General features: G+C 34.2%; 1 protein-coding gene across 2 annotated transcripts in view; it reads left to right on the forward strand.

Moving 5' to 3' along the window:
* The window catches only part of LOC143904138 (uncharacterized), a 213,199-nt gene that overhangs the window by 72,929 nt on the left and 117,684 nt on the right, over positions 1-22,586 (forward strand). The window contains exon 3 of one of the 2 annotated variants that reach the window (XM_077418488.1): positions 19,174-22,377. The exons of the other annotated variant lie outside the window; for it this stretch is intronic. Coding sequence (XP_077274614.1) covers positions 19,174-19,254 — 81 coding nt within the window. The 3' untranslated portion in view covers positions 19,255-22,377. Of the gene's footprint in view, positions 1-19,173; positions 22,378-22,586 lie in introns of those variants that run through there. 2 annotated transcript variants of the gene reach the window in all.

Raw genomic sequence — 22,586 nt, forward strand, 5'->3', positions numbered from 1 at the left:
TTTCCGCTTTAGAAATATCCGGACGGCATCAATTTACATCGATCGACTGATCCATCGCTAATGTGAGTGACGGCGAAGTCGTCTACATCGCGAGCCTCTTCTTTTCGTTTGTCGGCATAAAACAATCAAGAGAATTCTAAGGGTTCATTGACCTCTTTCTCTCAGAAAGAAGAGTTTTGTTTGCTAAAAAATAAACTTGTGTCATGAATGTTTTATAATCTGCTTTGCTTGTAATGATATATGTTGATAAAAATATTTATGAATATATATTCAAGAATTGCTGATGCGAGATCCTTTAATTAAATAAACATATTTTTTAATATAATTGTTTTAATAATTTAAAAATGTATTTTTATTTTTTAATAATATGAATGTATGTTTTTTTTACTTAGTCTCGAATTTATTTAGGTTTCTTTCAGAAATACTTTCCAAACCTTTTTGCAGTTTTTGACAGTTAAAATATTACGAACTATCATTATCCCGTTCATTTATTTAAATATTAAATGTAAACATTTATTCTTCGAATAAAAAAACGCTTTTAATTTTCTATTAAAAATATATTTTCTTCCCAGTCGGGTCGTTTTCAATTTTGGCGATGTTTGCCAAGTCTCACTCCCCATGAAAGGACGACGCTTTCAACGCGTTGAAATAATGCTCGAGAGAGAATCGCGCGGACATTGCTGGCCATATCGACCGCTTTGATGGTTAAAAGTTACAGCAGATCCTCGGCGGTGATGAATAATTTTCAGAATCTGTCCGGCTCCCGGCGGCGAAAACTCCGTCCTTTCTTTTTGGTTTCGTCGGACAATCCCCCCCTCCCCACCTTTGTTCTTCTATCGCGCGCTCTCATTATGTACCCGCGGGCGCAATTCTGCCGCTCCGCTTTCTACCGCTTTGCACCATCCATCCTTTCTTCATCAATATTTTTTTATTATTCTATTTCTTTCCTCGGACAAATCATCCATTCTCTTAACCGAAATGTGCGATCAATATTTGTTTCCAAGAATAAGCTTTAAGGAAGCTATATGGAGATACGATAACTAGCAAATTTAAAAAATCTCAATTTTTAATAGAAAATCAAATTAGTTGGAATAATAATTTGTTTTTAGATAGTTAAAATCACATTTTTAATAACCACAAATATATTTCAATCAATTATTATTATTATTATTATTATTATTATTACATATAAAGCATATTTATCTTTAAATAACCGCTTTTATTTAGCAATACTATGATCATAATAAATTCTAAAAAAGATAAGCTGATATATACGAAATAATTGTCAATTTCAAAGAGGCGGAAAGATATTAATAATGCAATTCATTTTAGTTTAGTAGTTACTTCGTTAAACAATATAATCAAAGATAACCTCTCTTTCAGCAAAAGAAATTAAACTTGACATAAAGCAATAAAATTTTTATATAATTTTTTATTAATATGATAATTTACAATATTTTTCTAAATATTTTAAAAAAATTAATAAATCGTCAAGTTCAATAGACTGTAATGCTTTGTCATATCATAAATAAAAAATCTTTTTAAAGATAAGAAGTGCCATAGTGAATTAATAACCTAGATATTGATTCCCCGATCATCGTGTGCGGAGGAATAAATTTAGCAAACGAAAATAAGATGCGGTGGAGACCGAAAGATTACTGGCGATTCTTCAGCATTAAAGCGAATGCGCATTCCCTCGATCTTCGATACGATTCTAGATCCTTTCTGGATCCTCGCACGAACCGCCGACTCCTCGTCGACATTTCCGAAATCCTGGTTATATCCTTACGGCCAACAGCAACGAGAAACAGTCGAACTTTTACCGTTGGCCATACATAATTCAGGAGTACCGTTCGTAGCCGCGAGGAAGAAGGGTTGGGAAGTCAGGAGTAGATGAAATGAGGAGCGGAGGAGGAGGGAGAGAGAGCTGGAAGACACCTTGCTTTCTTGCAAAATAGAAGCAACAGCCAAGTGGGATCGTGTATCTATACTCGTTGCAAAAGAAAAACAAGGAAAGAAAAAGAGAGACGGAAAAGAGGACAGAGACAGGATATCGATTTCGAATGCCTCAGTGGCGTAACTTTCTAGGCGAAAACTGACATTCAAATGGAGAAAGAACGAAAGCTTTCTTAGAATTTTATGAGATGTTTCATGTCGGCTTGATAAAGATTCAATATCGCGCTAAACTTTCAAAAACTTTTCTGTTTAAACACTATATATACATCAACTTTCTTACCCAATCTGGAAATATATAAAAATTCTAATGATCTCTTAGCGAGTAGCCGATAAAATATACTTAATTTTTTTTAACATGTATCTATAAGCTATCTTTTTATTTATCTATTTTTAATTATTTTATTCTATTTATATTTTCTCGATTTCTCCTATCATAAAATCCATCTTAAAGTTAAATTAATATTTTAATGGTAACGTAAATATTTTAATAGTTTATCTCATATTTATTTTCAACTTTTGATGTATCTGTCTGTAATTTTTTTGTGGAGATTCTATGGGCATATGGGCTCAGATCGCATGCGATACATTCCTGACAAGTTCATCCTGTTCATTCCACCAGGTCGAGAGCGAGACTCAATTCAGAGGGGGGTAGGAGGGGGGGGGCAGTAGTCGGGTCAGGAAGCAGCGGGAAAGTCTCATTTATCGCCGAGTCCGTCTGTCTCAGTATTTCTTCGGGGGTAGTTTGAGAGCGGGCTATAACAGACCTCCGGAGTTGTACCGGCGGCATAGACGCCGGGAATACCGGGGATGGGGATAGTAGAAGCAATTCACTCTAGCGTGGCAGAAATATCGGTTGTATATATCGCAAATATCTCATCGTGCTTTCCTATCCATTTTTTTGGTCTCCCTGAACGTCCCTGAATTTCCGTCGAAAAGAAAAGCACTTTGAGACAATGGAACTATCTCGTTCTTACGTCGTTCCTATCTAAGACCCATCTATCATATTCTCTCGTTGCCTTCAAAGTATTACGCTATATCCGATATCGCGCAGAAAAAATGGTGATTTAAGTCATACCTGTGTGATTTTTCACACATATAATTTACACAAAATCATTTTCTTCAAAAAATAAAAGTATTATCGCGACGTGCTCAACTTTCATGAGAATTTGTGTGTAGATGAAAACACTGCATATGATTGAAAGATGCAAACTTCCGAGAAAAGTAAACCTTGCAACCCTCCATCATATGCAAAACACTATGCATATATAAATTTACATGAAAATTGGACACCTCGTGATCATCATAAGCCTTCCTGGTGCGATATTGCGTATGAACGCTATACAATAATGTAGTTCGTTGAAGTCGTCTTCAAACTCACCCCTATGTAATTATGCATAAAAAATGACTTTCTAAACGTTTTATATTATTCAAAATATATCAAAAAATTTTTAATTAGTAACTAATGCGCTTGAAATAAGGTCGACTTAAAAACATTTTCTAAGTAATTCCTAAGAAAAACTTTCATATAAAGTTTTATTGTTTATTTCTTAAAAATTAATTCCATATTTCAAACATTTTCAACATAGATTTTAAAGCAACTTAAGTGTCTTTGCGCAAATTCATCGATAAGGTTTTAAAAATTGCGTAGAAATTTCTGAAAAATCTAGAAAAAATTAACCATAAATTCTTCCATATCTAAACAATTCCGCATATAAATTGTATTTTTCTTAATAATTTTCCGCAAGCACATTTAGAGAATGGCCTACAAAAACGCTGAGGAAGGCAGACGCGATATCTAAAGGATCATAGCTTTGTATATATGTTATCGGTTATAGGAAACCCCCTCCGCGAAGGTATCGAGGGCAAAGAGGTCGGTTTCGGCCCATGCAATATGTATTGATGCGCAATATTCTATTGGCGTTTTATTGTTATGCCCCCTACCCTTTCATGTCTCGAGCCATCCCCGCCCCGGTCCTTCGAAAGAGTTCTGCAGGGAGCATTTCGCTGTTGTCCTTGAAGCATGGTTTTATTTTTATGCGTCGCAAGGTGGAAGTGAGCAGGACAAGAAAAAAGATTTCCGAATGGTCGGGGGGAATGAGTTTAACCTCGTAATTTTCGTCGGGATTTCGCCGGGGACACTTTAGATCGTTCTCCTATCCCGTCGTCTGGGCTTCCTGTCCTCACCCGTTTCTTTACTTCTTTCTCCGCCCGCCATTACCACAAGTATCAGAGAGAAATCATCCCCTGAGAACCCCAGGGTATACCCGAAAACAGAATTACTTTATGAAAACCGGCGACGCATATTACGGAGCGTCCGTTTCCGATGAGACGACAATACGCGACGACACGATGATTCCGCGGTAGGATACGCGTCATTTCCTTAACTGTCCCCCCAGGAGTGGTCGATGCACTCCGCAGAAGGTATTCGCTCGGGAGTCGTGTGTAAGCAAAACGTAATTGTAATTGCGTATTATATATAGGTATTAGCATTTAAACGGAGATAGAAATGGAGCGTGTGAAAGTACGACGAGCTAATGGTGGAAATATCGCTGTCGTCAACTTTGTATACTTCTCATCTAAGAATCTGAACTTGTGAAAATCGCCGAAACTCTCGAAACTTGGCTCTCTTCTAAATGAATATTGCGATAACCGGCGTGCTGCCGGGACATGTCTTCGGGGAATCGGGTACCCAGACGATATTCAACAACATCGTAACCATGTGCTACGGATTAAGATTACACTTTTAGAGGTGATTAAAATCTATCGCACTTGCTATATTGCAAAATCGATTTTTATAATTTATGTGTTATTCGATTGTGTTATTCATTATATCATATTGTTCAATGGCTGAGTTTGATATTAAAGAACGCAAAGAATTGAAATAATATAATCAATCTATATATTTTAATCCGAAATAGCTGTCGTCTTTGTTGCTCATCGTAAAAAGTAATAAGCTAATTAAACAAAATAATATACTTTTTATAATAACATCTGGTAAGCTTCAATGTGTGATCTAATTTTTATAACAATAATTACAATATCGCAATTAATTCAACGGTTCTGTAATAAATAATTCTAATAACTGGCATAAATAATTATTTAGGAATAATGAGATGTTTATCATTTGCTCTCTAAATCTGAGAGTAAATGATAAACATCTCATTATACCTAAATAATTATTTATGCCAGTTATTATTAAAATATTATTATAGTTATTATTAAAGTATGCCATTTCAGTGACTTTTCACTGATTCAGATTTAGAAAGTGCTTTTTTAATTTTAAACTTTATACTTAGCTTACTGTAATAACATAAATTTATCATGCAATTAAAATTTAACGCTACGATATTTCAAAAATTAGCTAAATAAAAAGATTAACCTCCAATTATATAAGCTATTTTTTGTGCAACAGTTCTTTGATCGAGAAATCTCTCCGATTCACTAATTGCCTCGAAAATGAGAATGAGATAGCTCTCGGGATCTTTAACAATAGTGCAGCTAATCTTCGACCTCGTTCAAAGTTCATTATTTTAATTGGAATTCTCGAGTCGAAAATTTTCCTCAGAGTTGAAAACAATTGTGCTAAAAAAAGAAAAGGTAAAACATAATTTATTATTATAAAACTTCGTTGCGCGAGTTAAATTTATTCAAACTTATTTCTACAATCTCTCGATGACAAAATTCTACTACATATTATCATTTTTCAATACTTAAGTTTTAATATCTATTTTTTTCAATACTTTATTTTCTAATATTCAAATCTAACGTATAATTTTTAACTCTAATAGAATTAGTTTTTTTAAATTAATTTTTATTAATTAATTTACATTGTAATATCAGATCTTTTATTAATATGTCACCCATTATATTTCAGCAAAATCTCTATTAAGTCTTAAGTATTAAAATATTTTCATTTTTCAATACATTGAATAGTGCAAAAAGGTATGGTGTTGAATAAAATTCTCATTAAAGAAGGATCTATCTAAATAAATCAAAGAAACCCTACGTAAAAGTGTTTCGAGCAACTCAAGACTTATTCAAACCTTAAAAAAGTTCGAAATTGAGCTGTCCACGAGTCTGTCTGATGGATTACGGTACAGACGTTGAAATTTAATTCGAATGCTCTGCTCGCTCGTCGACAACAGAGATGGAAGTGAGAGGCAGAGCAATTATCGTTAGCGGCTCTCGGCGGCTTCTTGTTACCGAAATTAATTCAATTGCTTCAGCGGTCCTCGGCCATTGTAGCGATGAGTTTTCGGCCGATTACAACAATAGAGCTTATCTATACATATCGGTCTGCTGGCCGATGCATATGTACCAGATGGTGTATCGACCTGCTTATATCTTTATGAAATGCTGTGACGCATATACGCAATGCTGCTGAAATTGCTCGAAATCTTTTGAACAACTGCTGAGATTCATAATGCCCTCTTTGTTCATCAAAAAGTTGAAATAACAGTATCGAAAGATTTGAATATTTCAGTGTGTGTATATATATATATATATATATATATATATATATATATATTATAATATAATTTAATATAAATTTAATTTATATAGAATAGCTTGTCAATAATTACTTTTCAAAGAAAATCACTAATTGATATAAAAAACAATAAGTTTATCGTGCAGCTGCCTTTCAGTAGTTTTTTTATGTTCGCCTTTTTTATTAGAAATTGCAGCCCACCAAAAAATACACTACTAATTAAATTACGAGCTTTGTACTCGTGAATTCGAAACTGACAAATTTTCGGATCAACTCTTCTTCAGATTCCAATTAAATTTCGCGGCTGAAGCTTGTCTGCGGGGATCGATGCGTTGGGCAAATCCTTTTTTTCTCGCGTCAATTAAAACCTGTCCTGCGCGCTTTGAAAAGTCCATACCATTCCCTTTCTCTGTTTCTGCTTCGACTTCAACTTCGGTTTAGTTTGGCACAAATTTAGAAAAATCAACTTAAATTAAAATAATAACGAAATTGATGCCGCATGGAACTTTCTTATTGAATTTTGCTCATTATTCATTTTTGTATAAAATATAAACACATACAAAAAATTAATTTTCTTATAAAAATATAGAATTTAAAAATTTGCACTTTTTATGAAACTGCCCTCTCCAATGCTGTTCTAATTTTTTATATGAATTTTAAAACAAATAATATAACAATAATCAATTAAATAATATTAACGCTGTATACTAACAATATCCAAATTTACCTAAATGTATTAATTTTATATCGCTATATAGTAAAGTTAGATATAAAAATATCACATATATATATATATATATATATATATATATAATTCAAAATCAAATAAATCCCCATCCTGAATGCATTATAGAATAAGGATATTTAAATTTTTTCTTTTGAAATGTAAAGTGTTTCGCTCGCATCATCCATCGCGGTTCTCTCCTGGTAGCAAAGGTAGGTGAGGGGTGATCGAGGGACATCTCTTGGGAAAATTGACGAGGCGCGTCCACAATCACACCAGGGATCGTACATACGCCGAATAGCAAGTTTAACTCCGCGCTGTTGGCGCGACGAAAGATTTCGCTTGAGCATTCCGACTGTGTCTGTCCGCGTTTCTCTCCCCCTTAGATCGAGAAATCGAATTCCGGTTGAGTACACGACCTTATACTCCTCTATATCCCGCTTGCCGTCTACGCCCCCCTTGTTGCCAACGCGATTTCCGCGAAAACCCCATCAACTACCACCGCGTCGCATCCACCTCCATCTTCCACCTTTTCCTACTGCAACTCCTACTGATTTAGCGAAAAGAGCGAGATGCCAGTTCGCGATGTGCTTATATTCACGGTGCATACTGATTTCTGTGTATGTCTTTTGCGCTTCTTTCTGTTAACCGATTTCTTTCGAGCAAAGTGACAATTTTTTACTTTGAGAGGTTGGCTCTCGTGAAACGTTATTACTCTATGTAGATGTCTCATGCAAATTGTTATCAATAAATCAAAGATTTATTTTTTAACAAATAATTTTATATTTTGTGGTTACAGATAAAGAAAATTGTTAAATTTATCTATCGGTGTTCTTCGTGCATTCGGAGTTTTGTAGAAATAAAAATTCATAGAGAACATCAGAATCGAGGATTCTAAACAATAAGTGGAAAAGAAAATTATTTGTCAGACAAAGTTACGCTACGTAATGATGATTTTGCGCAGTAAATTCTTTCGCGCAGTCATGTTTTTTAATTTCTCTCGACTTTTTCGATCGCTCTTTCGTTCGAGCTAAGATATCCGCAGAATTTATCCCCTTTGTTCTTCTCCTGCGCTCATCTGCTCTTCATAAATTATACCTATTGAAAATTGAGTCTGTTTGACCTGGGCCAATCTCTCTCTCGGCCTTCTTAGTCTCCAGTTTAAATGATAATGGCCGGAGTATACACGAGGGACGTTTAAATCCTGCCGCGCTGCTTTCCATAAATAATTACGATAGAAATGGAGCGGATTCCCCAGTGATTCGGATCGGAACAAGTTTTATTTCTCGATCATCCGGTTCGGCGAGGAGTTCTTGCATATTTTCTATGCACGTCTTCTGACGAATAATTGAACGGCCGCTCTCTCCCTATCCAGGAAAGTTCAAAGAAATAGAGTAGCACCCTCGAGGTGCTTCCTAACGCTGATTAACGACGGGCCCGTAATTTCTTCCTCGTATAGTCGGCGTCCACATTGCGTTTTAATTGAGCTTAATGGAGTTCTTCAGATCCGTGTGTTGCATAATGTCCGAGCGTTATAAATTGAATATGAAAAGACGTTGCTTCAAATATTATTTCTTAATTACGCGCGTTAATTAAACAACTTACATTATCTATAAAAATTTTTCGAAGAAAATATTATTTCAAAGGGAAGAATTGTTTCATAGAAATTATCTGTGTAATTCTTCTATTTGTATATATAAATGATATATTTTATAATTATTTATGATAATATTAAAGAAGTAGCCCCGGACAGTGGGTAGCCCCGGACATTACTGAAATTCAAGCATCACGCGTATGGCCATTGTTTAAACATTCTAATATGCCCTTTTTCTGGCGTATCTCGACATATGCAGAATGTTTAAACAATGACCATATAGATACGCGCCGGGATGCTTGAATTTCAATAATGTTCGGGGCTATCCACTGTCCGAGGCTACCCCTCGTTCTCCTAATTAAAATTATAAAAAAGAAAAGACTACGTATATATAAAGATAATAAATTATATAATTAATATTATAAATAAGTACACGTATTTTAACATTAATTTAATTTATACTATATAAATACTAGATAAATATTATATTAGAATAGAGATATAATGATTTATTAAAAATAAGTTGCAATATGAGTTGTCAGTTTGTAATATCAAGAAAAGAATTTTACCTACGTATACCAAGTTTCGTAGAAAACTTGAAATCTTCGAAACTCAGGTTACCTAGTCGCAGTATGAAAGTGACGATCTGTCTCACTCTTTTGCGGAACGTGAAATATTTTCTATTGCAATGCGAAAGCTTCTGCAAAATATGCGCGCGCGCGAGAGCAGAGTACTGCCAAGAAGATTTTGCACGTCTCAAGCATGCATCTTGCTTTTCTTCTCTCTTTTCATCAAGTCTTTCACTTCACTTCCACGTAAATATGGATTGCAACGACTGTAGACTTAAAATAGATATAGAAACAACTGTTCTCTCACGCACGAAAGTGCTATACTATAAACAAAGAGGACGCCAAGATTCTAGAAACATAGAATCTTAGATGTGTTGTGCGATTAATAATATAATTATATAATACAAAGTCTTTTAGAAATATTTAATTTTCTTTCAGCTCAAAAACTCTCTTGATTTACTTTAAATTAAATTTTTTGCTCTACAAACACTGATATGTTTTAATAAAACCCTCTTAAAACTAGATAAAGAATAGAATGTTGCTAATCAAAAACTTTACAATTTTAATCATATAAAATTATTAATCATTATAAGGCAAACGCATCAGTAATCGGTCAAGACCGAATCTTGATTGCCTATGTCTATAATATTATTTTTTAATGAATTTTTACAATTCTTTTGCCTTGGCAAACCACGCCCCGTCACTTTAGAACATAAAATTAATAATAATACGTTATAAAACGCGGATTTACGTAAAGACGATTGTGGACCGAACGATCTCCTTCAATATAATATTATTTCAATAAAAAATATATATTCCTACATGGATAAACAGCTGATAAGAAGCGAAAGCCGAAGTTATCCGGATAAAACAAGAGTAACGAGAGCACCACTTCGCCGACTGCAAAAACTGCGACTGGAAACATTTGCTGGATAGAGATGAGAATAATGTCACATAACAAAAACGAACGTGTTTCATCGTAATACATGGTTCACGAACGACTAAGTTTGGATACTCATTTGAAAGCTTTATCTTCAGAAGCTTTATCTCCTTTTTGTTAAATTTAACAAAATTATAAAATTCATATTGACAGTAATACATAAAGCGCAAAGCTAAGCAAACTGCATTTTATCGATCTTAATTAATTATATTAACTTATTAATAAAATAATCTTTTTAAATGCTTTCTTAATTATTGAAAAATAATTTTTTCATTCAAAATACACAAGTGGATTTTTATTGGATACATTGCTCAATAGTTTTGCAATATTTTAATAGGAAAATACTGCTGCGATATTCCAGGACATTCACGGAAGCTTGCCGTTGTTGCACTTGTGTGGAGAGATGCTTAGAGGGTCGTCGTATATTCTCGCGTTACAAGCACGAAATACAACGTAACCGATCCTGCCGCGAGCATGTAAGATATACATACGGTACGGCTAACCAACGCAATTATTCACGATTTAATTGGTATCAGTTACGCCTTAACCATGTTGTGGATTATAGGCGATGTGCGATGTATTTTAGGTCGATTCGTTTAGCAGGTTGATGAACTACCTTTAACCCTTACGTCTCGATGTTACAAGCTTTGAACCAAAAAATAATAAATTTCTACACGCGAGAAGCATGTACTTATCAATCTAAAGAAGAGAAGATTCTTTCACGATAACTGTTATACTTTACTATATATATATATATATATATATATATATATATAGTATATTATATGTATTAATTAAATAAGAATAATAAGAATGCAAGATATAAATATATAATCGCTCTCGTTGTCTTGTTAGTAAAAATATATTTTATACCCATTTAGAAAAGAAAATAATGATTTTAGTAAGTTAATTTTATTTCTTACGTTATTCTTGCATGACTCTTGATTAAGGATTAAAAGAAGATTAGAAAATTGATAACGAGAAAAATTTAATACTCAAGAATCCGTCATCCGTTCCTTATCTTAATAAAGTTAATCGAAAGTAAATCGAAAATACAAAAGTATATATACTTTCACGTCCACTTGCACACTTTCACGAGCGATGGAAAAATAAACGGAGTTCTCTTGAAAGATCACAGTTGTTTTCTTAACTACGTTATGAAATACAACAGAATTATTATTTTCCCAGCAGGATATCATTTTCTGTTCGGATATAACTTGGATTATATCGGGCAAATATTTGCGCCAGAAAACCGAAGAAAGCTTTGTTCAGGTTTCCTTTTTTTTCTAGTCGATCAGTTTCTCCTTATACTCGCACCGACTTTTCGGCATCCGTCACCCCGTATAAATCCCCTTCGCGAACAGTCTTTTTCGATTTCTTCTCACGTTTGTTTCCTCATCTAGTTTAATGCAATTTCACTCAATTCGTATTCGAAGAGAGAAAGTAGAAGCGGGAATTCATAAAAATAGACCAACACAAATTGATGCCATAAGTGATATTAAATAAACCACGCGGAATCTCGCAAAAGCAAGAGTTTAAATATAAAAGCATAACTGTGTGTGGTATTGTTGCGTAATGTAAAGCACATTACTATCCTTTTAGAAAGGAAACGAGAAAGAGTACATTTATCTTATACAGTTATTATATCTTATTCCGTTGAATATTTTATGTTTCGTATCTGTATAGTTGACAAAATGACTTAAAGACGATATAGCGAGATACCCCGACTGGGGAATCAATATAATAAAGGAAGCATACTTGAATGTGTGATACAATCGCGAGGGACGGAGAGATTCAGGAGGATATAAAAGGATCGCCGAAAGGAAATAAAGAATTCGGTGGTGTAGAAACCGACCGACCGACCGCGACGGGACCACCCTTGCTTTTCCCTCCCCAATACATTGAACCTTCTTTATTTGAGTTACCCAAGCCGATCTTTTCGATCGGATTTTTATCTGGGAAAAGAATGCATAACAGATGCCTGAATCCAGCATTGGAGTGAAATATTATATTAACTTTTGGAAGTATATTGTACATGGAAAAGAATTTTTGTATTATTTTTGCTAGAATTGATGTTTGTATAAAAATACATCTATACTATTATACTATTATATAAAATCCTTACGGGTAGTGTATGTTTGAACGTTAATAACTTAAAAACTATACCGAATTTTTACCACAAATATATGAAATAGGGGTAGAATTTTCCGGGGAGTGCTATAGGGTGTGTAGTTTTTTGTTATCGATTTTCTGGAAACCGATTTTTTTAATTCTTTATTTTTTAAATACTAGTCACCACAGACGCGCGCTTCGCGCGCGCTATTTAGCTTTAACATTATACAATTACTATTACATTATTAATTTTTTGATATATACACACAACTGTCAAAATATACGATGACAGCTGTAAATGAAGTAAGTACAGCGAGAGAACCAATTGGCATCGCGGAAAAGCGGCAACAAAATACTTCGAGATATGCGAGTATCGACTTAACATGCCCTTTTTTAGAAAAAAGGATTTAAAAAATTAAAGAAATCGGTTTCCAGAAAATAGATAACGAAAAACTTTATACCCTATAGCACTCCCCGGAAAATTTTACCCCTATTTTATATGGTTTTAATACAAATTCGGTCCAATAGTTTTTAAGTTAAAAACGTTTTAACATACATCACCCAAAATGTATATTTAAACGTTTTTAACTTAAAAACTGTTGGACTGAATTTTTGCCAGATGAAATAGGGGTAGAATTTTCCGGAGAGTGCTATAGAGTGTGTATAGTTTTGACGTAGAACTACGGCTTATAATATATAAGCTTCACAAGTTTCACTTACCGATTACAGATTTTTTCCATTGGTTTTTTAAGTGAAAAATCGAGGTTATGTGTTCATCGCGAGCGAGAAATCTCAAAATTCCCTAAAAAACGGCAGGGTAAACCAAAAAGGATGATGTCGCTAATCGGTAAGTGAAATATCGGAGAAGCGGAAATGGTTAATCCATGAAATCATTTATGCGGTCCATTTTGAAATTAGAGACATTTAGTTATAATTCAAATTACGAATATCAATTTCATCCGAAAATAATAACATGGAAAATTGATCCAATATGTGATCATTGTTAAGCAAAAAAGTTTAAAACTTAAGCACCTAAAATGTGTTATTCATGTGTAAAAGTTAAACTACCGTCTTTAAATCAACCCGACTCCTTATGGAACTCCTTTAAGAAAAACGACTCCCGGGCGAAGCCCGCGGCGGATAACCAGCTAATAAAAATCTTCTTTCAAAATACATTTTTTAAATAAAGATTTGATTTAATGTTTATATCCGTTTCTATGTATATTTATATTTATTTGATATTTTTAGACTCAAAAAGAATTTGCATTAGATAAATATAAATTGCAAAATTTGTAAAGGGACAGATTCTGAAATACTTTGCACAAACATTCATCAGCTTTATGTAAAATGCATTTTCGGGATAAATAAGTATATTGAAAAATTGGCATTTCGAATAATTGCTCTAAAGCTCAAATTCATGCAAAGATAGACAGAATGCTTATTCATATTTCCTTTTACATGTCATTAATTTAAAAAAATGTTATTCTCTTTCGAGTGCAATGCGCATTATGCAAACTTTAATTTCCGTATTTTATTTCCCTTCGTATCTTTTCATTGCTCATCGACACAGACAACGGCAATGTGTACCGAGTGTATCGTAACGCGTATATTTATTACGCGAAATAACATTAAACCGGTTTACCGATATAATTAGCATTTCATTGTCATCAAATTACACTTTTCGTATAGCGGTAACACGGTGCAATTATACCTCTCACACGTGTTGCGTCGATACGAGATACTCATATCAATTACCCTTTGCTCGACCGACAACCGTGAGTGTGTGCGTGTGTACACATTCATCACTTGTCAAATTTGCAATTAATATGATTAATGTCAGGGTTCGCCAGTGCGCTTTGTTAAAATTATAACGTTGTTGCCGCAACAGTAATTAATATAAAGATTTTAACAAAGTTACTAGAACTGCAAGAACCTTACGTGTGGCTAAAATAATTCGCGAACATGATGAGATAGGTAGATAGGTAGATATTTCCTTTTTAATTGTTCCTTGTGCGACATTCGTTTCTGTAACGATGTGCTTGTAATGACTTCGTTATGTATATATACTTTTTAGAAATCTCTTGATAAGGACACAAAACCAGTGTCGAAACGTCGAGTTAATGTAAGAATAATCTTCGATATTAAAGTCAGTTTAGTCAAAATATATAACTCTTGTTAATTTTTCACTGACGAAGAAAAGAATTTGTTAATATAAAGATGTACAAACACAAAAGTAAATTTTTATATAAAAAATCTTCACAAGAAGAAAGATATTTACAAATATTTTCCAGAATCTTATTGTTAGTTTCCAAATTTTCTCAACTTTTATTCTCAAAAATGCAATATTCAGTAATCAATACGTTCATCTACAAACAACTTGCACATTGAAGAAAGATAATTAAATAATTAAAAGATAAAATTAAAAATTGAACAAAAACAAAATTATTTAAATAATTTGTTGTTATTTATTAACCTATATTTTCACTATCATTTCTTTTATGAGCATCCAATTTTATCGAACTCATAATGTCATGCTTGAGCAAAGATAACGAGCAACTCTAGAACTTCGCAAACTTTGTAAAACTGCGTTTCGCAACTACGCTGCGTTCACAATGCGCGAAGATACACATTAATTAATTCAATTATAGATGAGGTCTTTCATACGAGAAAGGGGGCAGGAGAGAGAAGAGGAAGGAGCGTCGCCCAACGCGATATTCTGCAACGGCGGCGCGGCGGTGCAGCGGTATGCGTGCGCGATTACGACGCGCGTATCTACATAAATTAATTGTGTGATACGCATGCGATGCGTAATGGGCCGCACACACCGTGTGCGCGGCTTGCATAATAATTGCGCGTACATAAACCGAGAAGCCCCCCGGATATAACGTTCGAGTATCGTTTGCTTTACCTACAAACGCGCGTTTGCCGACGGTAATCGTTATCTAATGAAACAGTCGGCCGGCAAATAGAGTTGGATTGAATTTACTGTTACTAACTATACGCGCGATCGGAATTTACCAATAAACGCCTGGAATCAGTAAAGCCTATTTAACCGTTATTTTACAGTTTGCACTGATACTTCAAACCTGTAATATTTGCAGTCGCGCGAATGTGTGGCTCTCTAACTCGTTATAATTGCTTGTGGTTTCCTACATGTAAATTTTCCCTATTGTTCATGATCATGTATTATCTATACAATTGTAGATGATTGACGCTGTACAAAGCGTCTCCTAATAATTATCACATTGTTTCTCTTGTCTATAATTTTTTCCCTAAGTAGTAGTTGCGTTAAGAAATATTTTTCCATTTGACATATCATATATTAAACAATATATACTTATCGTATTGTAAGCCAGATAGAAGAAAGGTTCATCATGAGGATAGAATTGGAAATTTCCATAGTATGCTTCCTGATGGTACAGAAAAATTTCCTGGCCATTTTCTTTTTATTCCCATTGCCTTCGTAATATCATACTTACGCGAGAGGCCAATGATATTTCGCACAGCGGCCATCTCGCCGAGCTCCAGTGTTTATCTCGTTGAGGTTAAATAAAGAAAAAGAAAGATAAGCGAGAGTCGGAAGAGAAGTGAAACGAGAGATTGAGAGAAAAAGAGACCGGAGGGGAATCCTGAAAAAGGAGAAAAAGTCTACACCGAGAAATTGCGAGAAAACGTAGCAAAGCGGCATAAAAAATCAGAGTGGAAGGGTGCGTAGAAAAGGAGAGTAGCCTGAAGGGACAAGAATCTCCCCGCAAGCTGGCAAATCGGACTTCCAGCTTTTTGAGCTTTACTGGACAAAGTGAAAAATTCTCTGTGCAGAAATAGGATAAGCCCATAATTCACAAAATCTCTTTTCACGTAACTTCATATTGAAAATAAACTTTACAAATCACAGATCTACCCGTAATTATACCGAAACCTTCGAGTTATCACTTTTGTTGCGAGGAAACCGCGCTCGTTAGCCAAAAGGATCTCTAAGGATATTTGTTTAAGCACCAAGACCACAGTGTCCCCCACAAATTTCTGTGGAATTTACACCTTCGAGAATTCTCCTATATTTTCATGACTTGTCGCCTTCCAATTTGACATTTTTTTACGATTTCTCTGAAATTTTGCACCAAAACTGCAAGATAATCTCTGTTTCCTTATTAATCAATTCATCTTTTGCAAGATAAGTTTATATTAATAATTTCTATTACATTAAAAATATCAATAATAATGACTAACTGCGATTTCATTGTTATTCTAAAATTAATCATTTTTAATGTAATATATATCCTCAACTTTTAAATAAAGAAAACTAAGCTAAAACTGCTTATAAAAGTAACAATTAACAAAGAAAAAGTGGACTTTGCAGAGAATCAAACGCGATTAGTTAACGTTATGTAACATTTATTTGATACAAGTTATAAATTATATATTTTTAATTCCACTTTGAGCCATCTTCAACGAAGTGGTGACAGATAAATTAAATAATTCTACGCTCTCCGACGAGCATTAGATGAATATCTCAAGATATTCATCGCACCGAGTCCACCTGCACCGCTTCGCTGAAGATGACTGAACGCAGAATCAAAACGTACGATTCATAATGTATATATCGAATTATTAATTAAATGTTACATTAAGCGCATTTGACTCTCAAAGTCCCCTTTTTCTTCGTTACTCATTTTAATTTCGGAATTCTTTAGTTATAATTAATTATTTACTTATAAAAAATTAATTTCTTATGAATTCTATTTTTCTCCAGCACTCGCGCTATTTACATATGTGTAGATATCGTTATATAGATATCTCTGATAAAAAAGCTTATTAATATCTTTTTGCGTATACACAAAACAGCAAGATATTAAAATAGAGAACAATTTATTATCTCTCTCCTGCTCGTGCGGCTTACTGTCCGCGTGAGGAAAAAATGAACAACGCCTGAAAAAGGTGAAAAACCGCACGCAGACGTAATTTTAAAGTCCGCGACACGATCCTGAAATAAATGCCGCGGTGCGTCGCATAATTGCCGAGGTGTTCCCGCGCCGTATAAATGGTGGTCGCGTCGCGAGAAACGATCCGTGAACCGAATAAACGACCGCTGTTTCCCATTTCTCGATCGTATAACCGTAGCCCGCGTTTAAACTCAAACTCAACGACGCAAAACTTCCGCTCGGCGGGATATCCTCCCGCGTCACTCAAAAATACACCGCTCGCGGCGCACACAGACCGACTAAACAAACCTTGGGTGTAGATTTATAGACGAGCAACACTCCATTGGGAAATCAACATCGTCTGCGCCTTCAGCGATCTCGCGAAGGAGAGCGAAAACTTTTCTATTTTCATTGACGACAGTGCCGCGCTACGCCAAAAGAAAGATGGACAGAAAGATAGACAGACCATCAGATAGACAGATAAATAGATAAAAAAAAGAAAAAAAAAGCGCAAACATGACATTATTTATCGGACTCTTAGTAAAAAGTAAAATATATTTATTTTTATTTTTATTAAAATTATACTTGTATTAATTTAACATTTATTTTCCTTCGTTATATGTATAAATATCATATCCATTTAATAATTAATCTACAAGAGATAATGTATTCTCAAAGTAAACATTATCATCCGAAGAGTCGTCAATCGACTTGATCTCATCACCGCACATCCGGCTTCAACCAACATTAAACTTTCAAGCTCACTATACTTCCCATGGGGGATGAAATGTGGCAAACGCGCGCTAGCTGCAATTTAACCACGTGCAACCTCTCGAATTTCCACCTCGGCAAAATGTCGAATGTTTTGCAGCTTTTTTATCTCATTGCTACTGTTTTTTGTCTTTGCGTTTTTATGTAAGTAATGACACGAGAATTTTGGCAGAATTTTAGATTTTCCACCTAGATTTTGTCGTCGAATTTCTCCATTTTTGTCTGATAATCTTGTCAATTTTGTCATAATAATCTTGAAACAAATAATTGGAAAATAGCAATAAAAAATATTGTGAAAGTTAAAATATCCTTAATAAACTAACTTCAATATCAAAGACAATGATTGTAGTTGAAAATACTATTAAAATATTTTCAATGTTATTGTATAAATTTCAAAATACGTAAAAAAATTTATTTCACTCGTATGTATATATAACATAAATTATAGTGCCAATAATTGTTATAAACAATTATAACAATTATAACAGTTATAACTTGATGTCCATATGTGACGACGTGATAAACGAAAGATAGGAAAAAAAGAGACACAATAATACAACAATAGTATTATAATAGAAGAATCATGGCACTTATTCGCACGCGTGCGTTTCTTAATTTCAACCCCTAGCGAACATGTCCAATAGATGTTATAGCAAAAAGAAAAAGACAAAAAAAGAAAACGAGACAAATGCAAGAAACATTTATTGCCTAATTTTACCTCCATAAACATGTTACGTTATTCGAATAACGTTTCTTGCTGTTTAACGCAAAGAAAAAAAATAGATAAGTTTGCTACTAAAATTAGCAAATGTTCATATAAAAGTAATAATAAAGCATCAAATTTTGCTATTAATGCGTAACTAAAGTAGCAAGAAATTAAATATTATGTTTTAATTCTTATATACATATATGTATTTTGTTTATACATACAAATATCTTTAAATATCAGCGCGATCTGGATTGGATCAATTTTAATAATACTAGAAAAATAATTTTGGTTAACGTATTAAAAAATTTTTCTTTTTTATTTCGTAATAAAACTAATTCCAAGTGTAAAAGATTTGAAGCTATCAACGTATCGATGTCTTTATATTTGCAGTGTTCAGGTGCAGCTTCGGGCGATTTTTCAGAACGAGTAGCAGCGCTTCTACAATCGTCCTCGACTCAAGACGACTGCTAGTAGTGCGCTCTATAACACGTGACGGCCCTTTCTTCCCTGGTCCAGCATGTCGACGCAAGGAAGAAAGAGGAAAGGTATCATCCGAAGGGAGAAATGATCCGACGCGAGCGGCGCGTTCTAAATGATTTTTGTCGAGCTAATCTATAAGCTTTAAAACACGTTCCGAGGCAGCGTCTCTACTTTAGACTTAAGGCTCACTCTCTTTTTTTTGTGCGGACGATGCTGCGGCATGACGACAGTGGAACATATGGAAATGTCGCAGGCAAAAATTGTCAAAGCCAAACGCGACTTTCACGAGACTTTGCGTGAAATGGAATGGTTCCCTCTCGAGACTCTTTACTTTGTATTATTTTCGTGAAAAAATTATTCCGGCCCTTGCATCGATATTGTTACATGCAAATTAACTGTTAACGCCGCGAATTGTATTTATGCAACGCGATAATAAGCACAGCAAGATTATTGCGTGTAAAAAATTTAATAATTTATTTCTGTGAAAAAAATTACCTATTCTTAAACCAGCATGATTATACGATCAATTTCATAATTTATGTGTTAAACATCAATTCTTTATTTAGAATCATTGCTTATTTCATTTTGATTAGAAGAGGTCTATTTAAAAATCTAAGGGGATTCAACATAAATTGGCAACTTACACTCGTTTCAGAAAAAAAAAATGAAGTGATGACCTCGTAGTACAAATGCAAACAAATTTCACGGAAATTCCCTTGTAATAGAATTCTATGTGGCCCACGACATAGCTAACACTCGTATCCATGTATCTACAACGTCGAGTAACAAGGTCCACGAGTGAGAGGTGCACGAGGATAATGTCCGGTCAAAGTTTTCTACCGTTGGAAAAGCGACGAGTGCGTGAATAGTGTGCGTGTGTTTGTCTGTGTGTGTGGATGTGTGTGCGCGGAGAGGTCGGGAAATGTGAGAGATAGTTTCGAAAGCGCGGTGGGTGGGTGTCGGAATGGCGGTGATCTTCCTGGTGAGGGCGCAGGCGTTAAATTTCCAGATAGCCCCGGCAAATAAGTGCCGCGTAGATAAGCGCGGAAAAACCATGCCAACCTGGGGGTTAGGGAAACGGGTAGGGAAAGGGGATACTTACGGATACTGGAAAAAGCGAAAAGAGAGAGAGCCACGCCGTGAAAACGGGCGCGATAATGGCGCGGAAATGGTGTCGGCATACGTAGCGAACGAAAAGAAAGAGCGACGCCAAAATTACGAGTCACCCAGTATGGGAGAGAAAGCTCTGTCTAGAATCAGAATCGTATCCAGAGAAAAATCGGTACGTAATGATTCAAAAAGTTATCATCTCAGAAAGAGAAAGATAATTAGATAATTATAGAAATATAGCAGCATTAATTTGAAGAATTAATGTAATAAGTAATAGATAAAGATGAAAGAGAAAAATACATTAATAAAATATTAACCAATCTAAACAAAATATTAAAAACTCTTCTAATATTTTAAATGTACATAAAATAAAAATTGTGTGGAAAATAAGAGAAATTTTATATTTTTTCCAAAGTAAATTTCTCTACGTTACTATTTAAGTAAAATTATATTTTGTGCTATTCCTGGTATATCAATTTTTAAATCCTAGATATAATAGGTTCTATTTAAAGTAACTTTTGTTTAAAAATATACATCATGATATTATATTAATAATGATTCTAAAAAGTTAATAGAAGAAAGAAGGCAAAATATATTGTAAAATTGCATGACTGATATGATTTTTTACTATCGTTTAATTTTCTTCGCGACCGTCGGTGTTTTCGATTATACGAATGATTGCGATATTTACAGTGAAGGATGCGTAGCTATTTTACGCTCCCTGTATTGAATCCCGTGCAGCGAGATCTATAAATTGACGCCGTTATACAAACGTTACGTACATATGTGGAAGCATGCATGAATATTCACGCTACGAAAGATATACTGAGGCCCGAACGCTGTGAATATCGATATTCAAGATTACCTAACCGCGAGCGAAGCGTGAAATATTTAGGTCTACGTGCCGAAATGTTCTAAAAACCGCGATAGTATATGCGGCGCATTTGCATGACACGTTTATATTTTATCAGTGGCTTCGACAGATATATCTTAAAGCTTTTGAGGCATCAAAAGCGGAGGGACGGAAATATAATTTACACGGAATTAAGAATTATAAATTTCAAAGTTTAAAAAATATAAGAATATATTTATAAACTCGCGCACACACCCACAAAATTTATTGGAATTATTGGATAATTATAATAAAGATTAATTTATGTTTAATTACGTCAATATAAATAAATCGGATTTTATATTCAAATAGAATAAAATAACATATAAAAATATTATTGTATGCTATAAAATAGTCTTAAAGTTATTTATTATTCAAAAAGAAATTTAAAGCTGATTTACGTTATTTCAAGAAATACGTTTCTAGAATATCAGAAACGTTTTCACAGAATTGAAACTTCAAGTGATTATCCAGCCAATTATGACGGATTATATTTTCTTTTTCCACAAATATCACTAATGCCGCAAAGTCCGTGACGAAACGGAATTGCATTATTACTCGGGTAACTCATTCATCATAATTAATCATGTACGTCACAGTCAATCAATATTGTTTTATTGGCTCCGTTACACGGTATGCCATTTGGAATTTCTGTGCAAAAGTGGGTCGCAAGAGCAAAATACGAAAATATCAAGATCATTTAGTTTGCCTTACAGATGAAATCACAAATCTCCGTGATTTCATCCGATAAATTGCTATAATAAGACCGTTGCATTTTTGGAAAGCGTGCAAATTATCATCATAATCGTCAATTTCATCAGCAACGCTGAAAAATAAAAATTTGAAATACTTAGGCCCGGTTGCATAATTCACTCTTCGTCTCTTTCTAGGACAGTTATAAAGAGGACGAAGAGTGAGTTAAGTTAAGGTTAAAGTTATGCGACGTTAATGCAACTAGGCCTTAAAGCATTAATAAACCTTGATGTATATTGCCCGAGAAGTAACCAGTAAACATCTCAAAAAGTAATAAATTCAAATAATATCAATAGTAATAATAATGATCACTCTCAACGATCTTAAATTCATTTTCGAATTAACTTCAATTACTAAAATTGTCCAATTTGATTACGTTGAGATATATTTCATTGAGTCATGCGAAAAGCCAAGTAATAGTGAATTTTTTATCAGACGCGTACGGAATACAGCCGCCACTGACCTATTTGTTCTCTGCCGCTACTTTCCGCTGAGTATCGAATAGCCCATTATTCCCGGGAATATTTTACGAAACGGTACGTCGCGAAGTAGAACTGATCGAGTTTCG

Source organism: Temnothorax americanus, unplaced genomic scaffold, assembly GCF_048541705.1.
Source record: "Temnothorax americanus isolate GAGA-0224 unplaced genomic scaffold, ASM4854170v1 Scaffold5, whole genome shotgun sequence".
Lineage (NCBI taxonomy): Eukaryota > Metazoa > Arthropoda > Insecta > Hymenoptera > Formicidae > Temnothorax > Temnothorax americanus.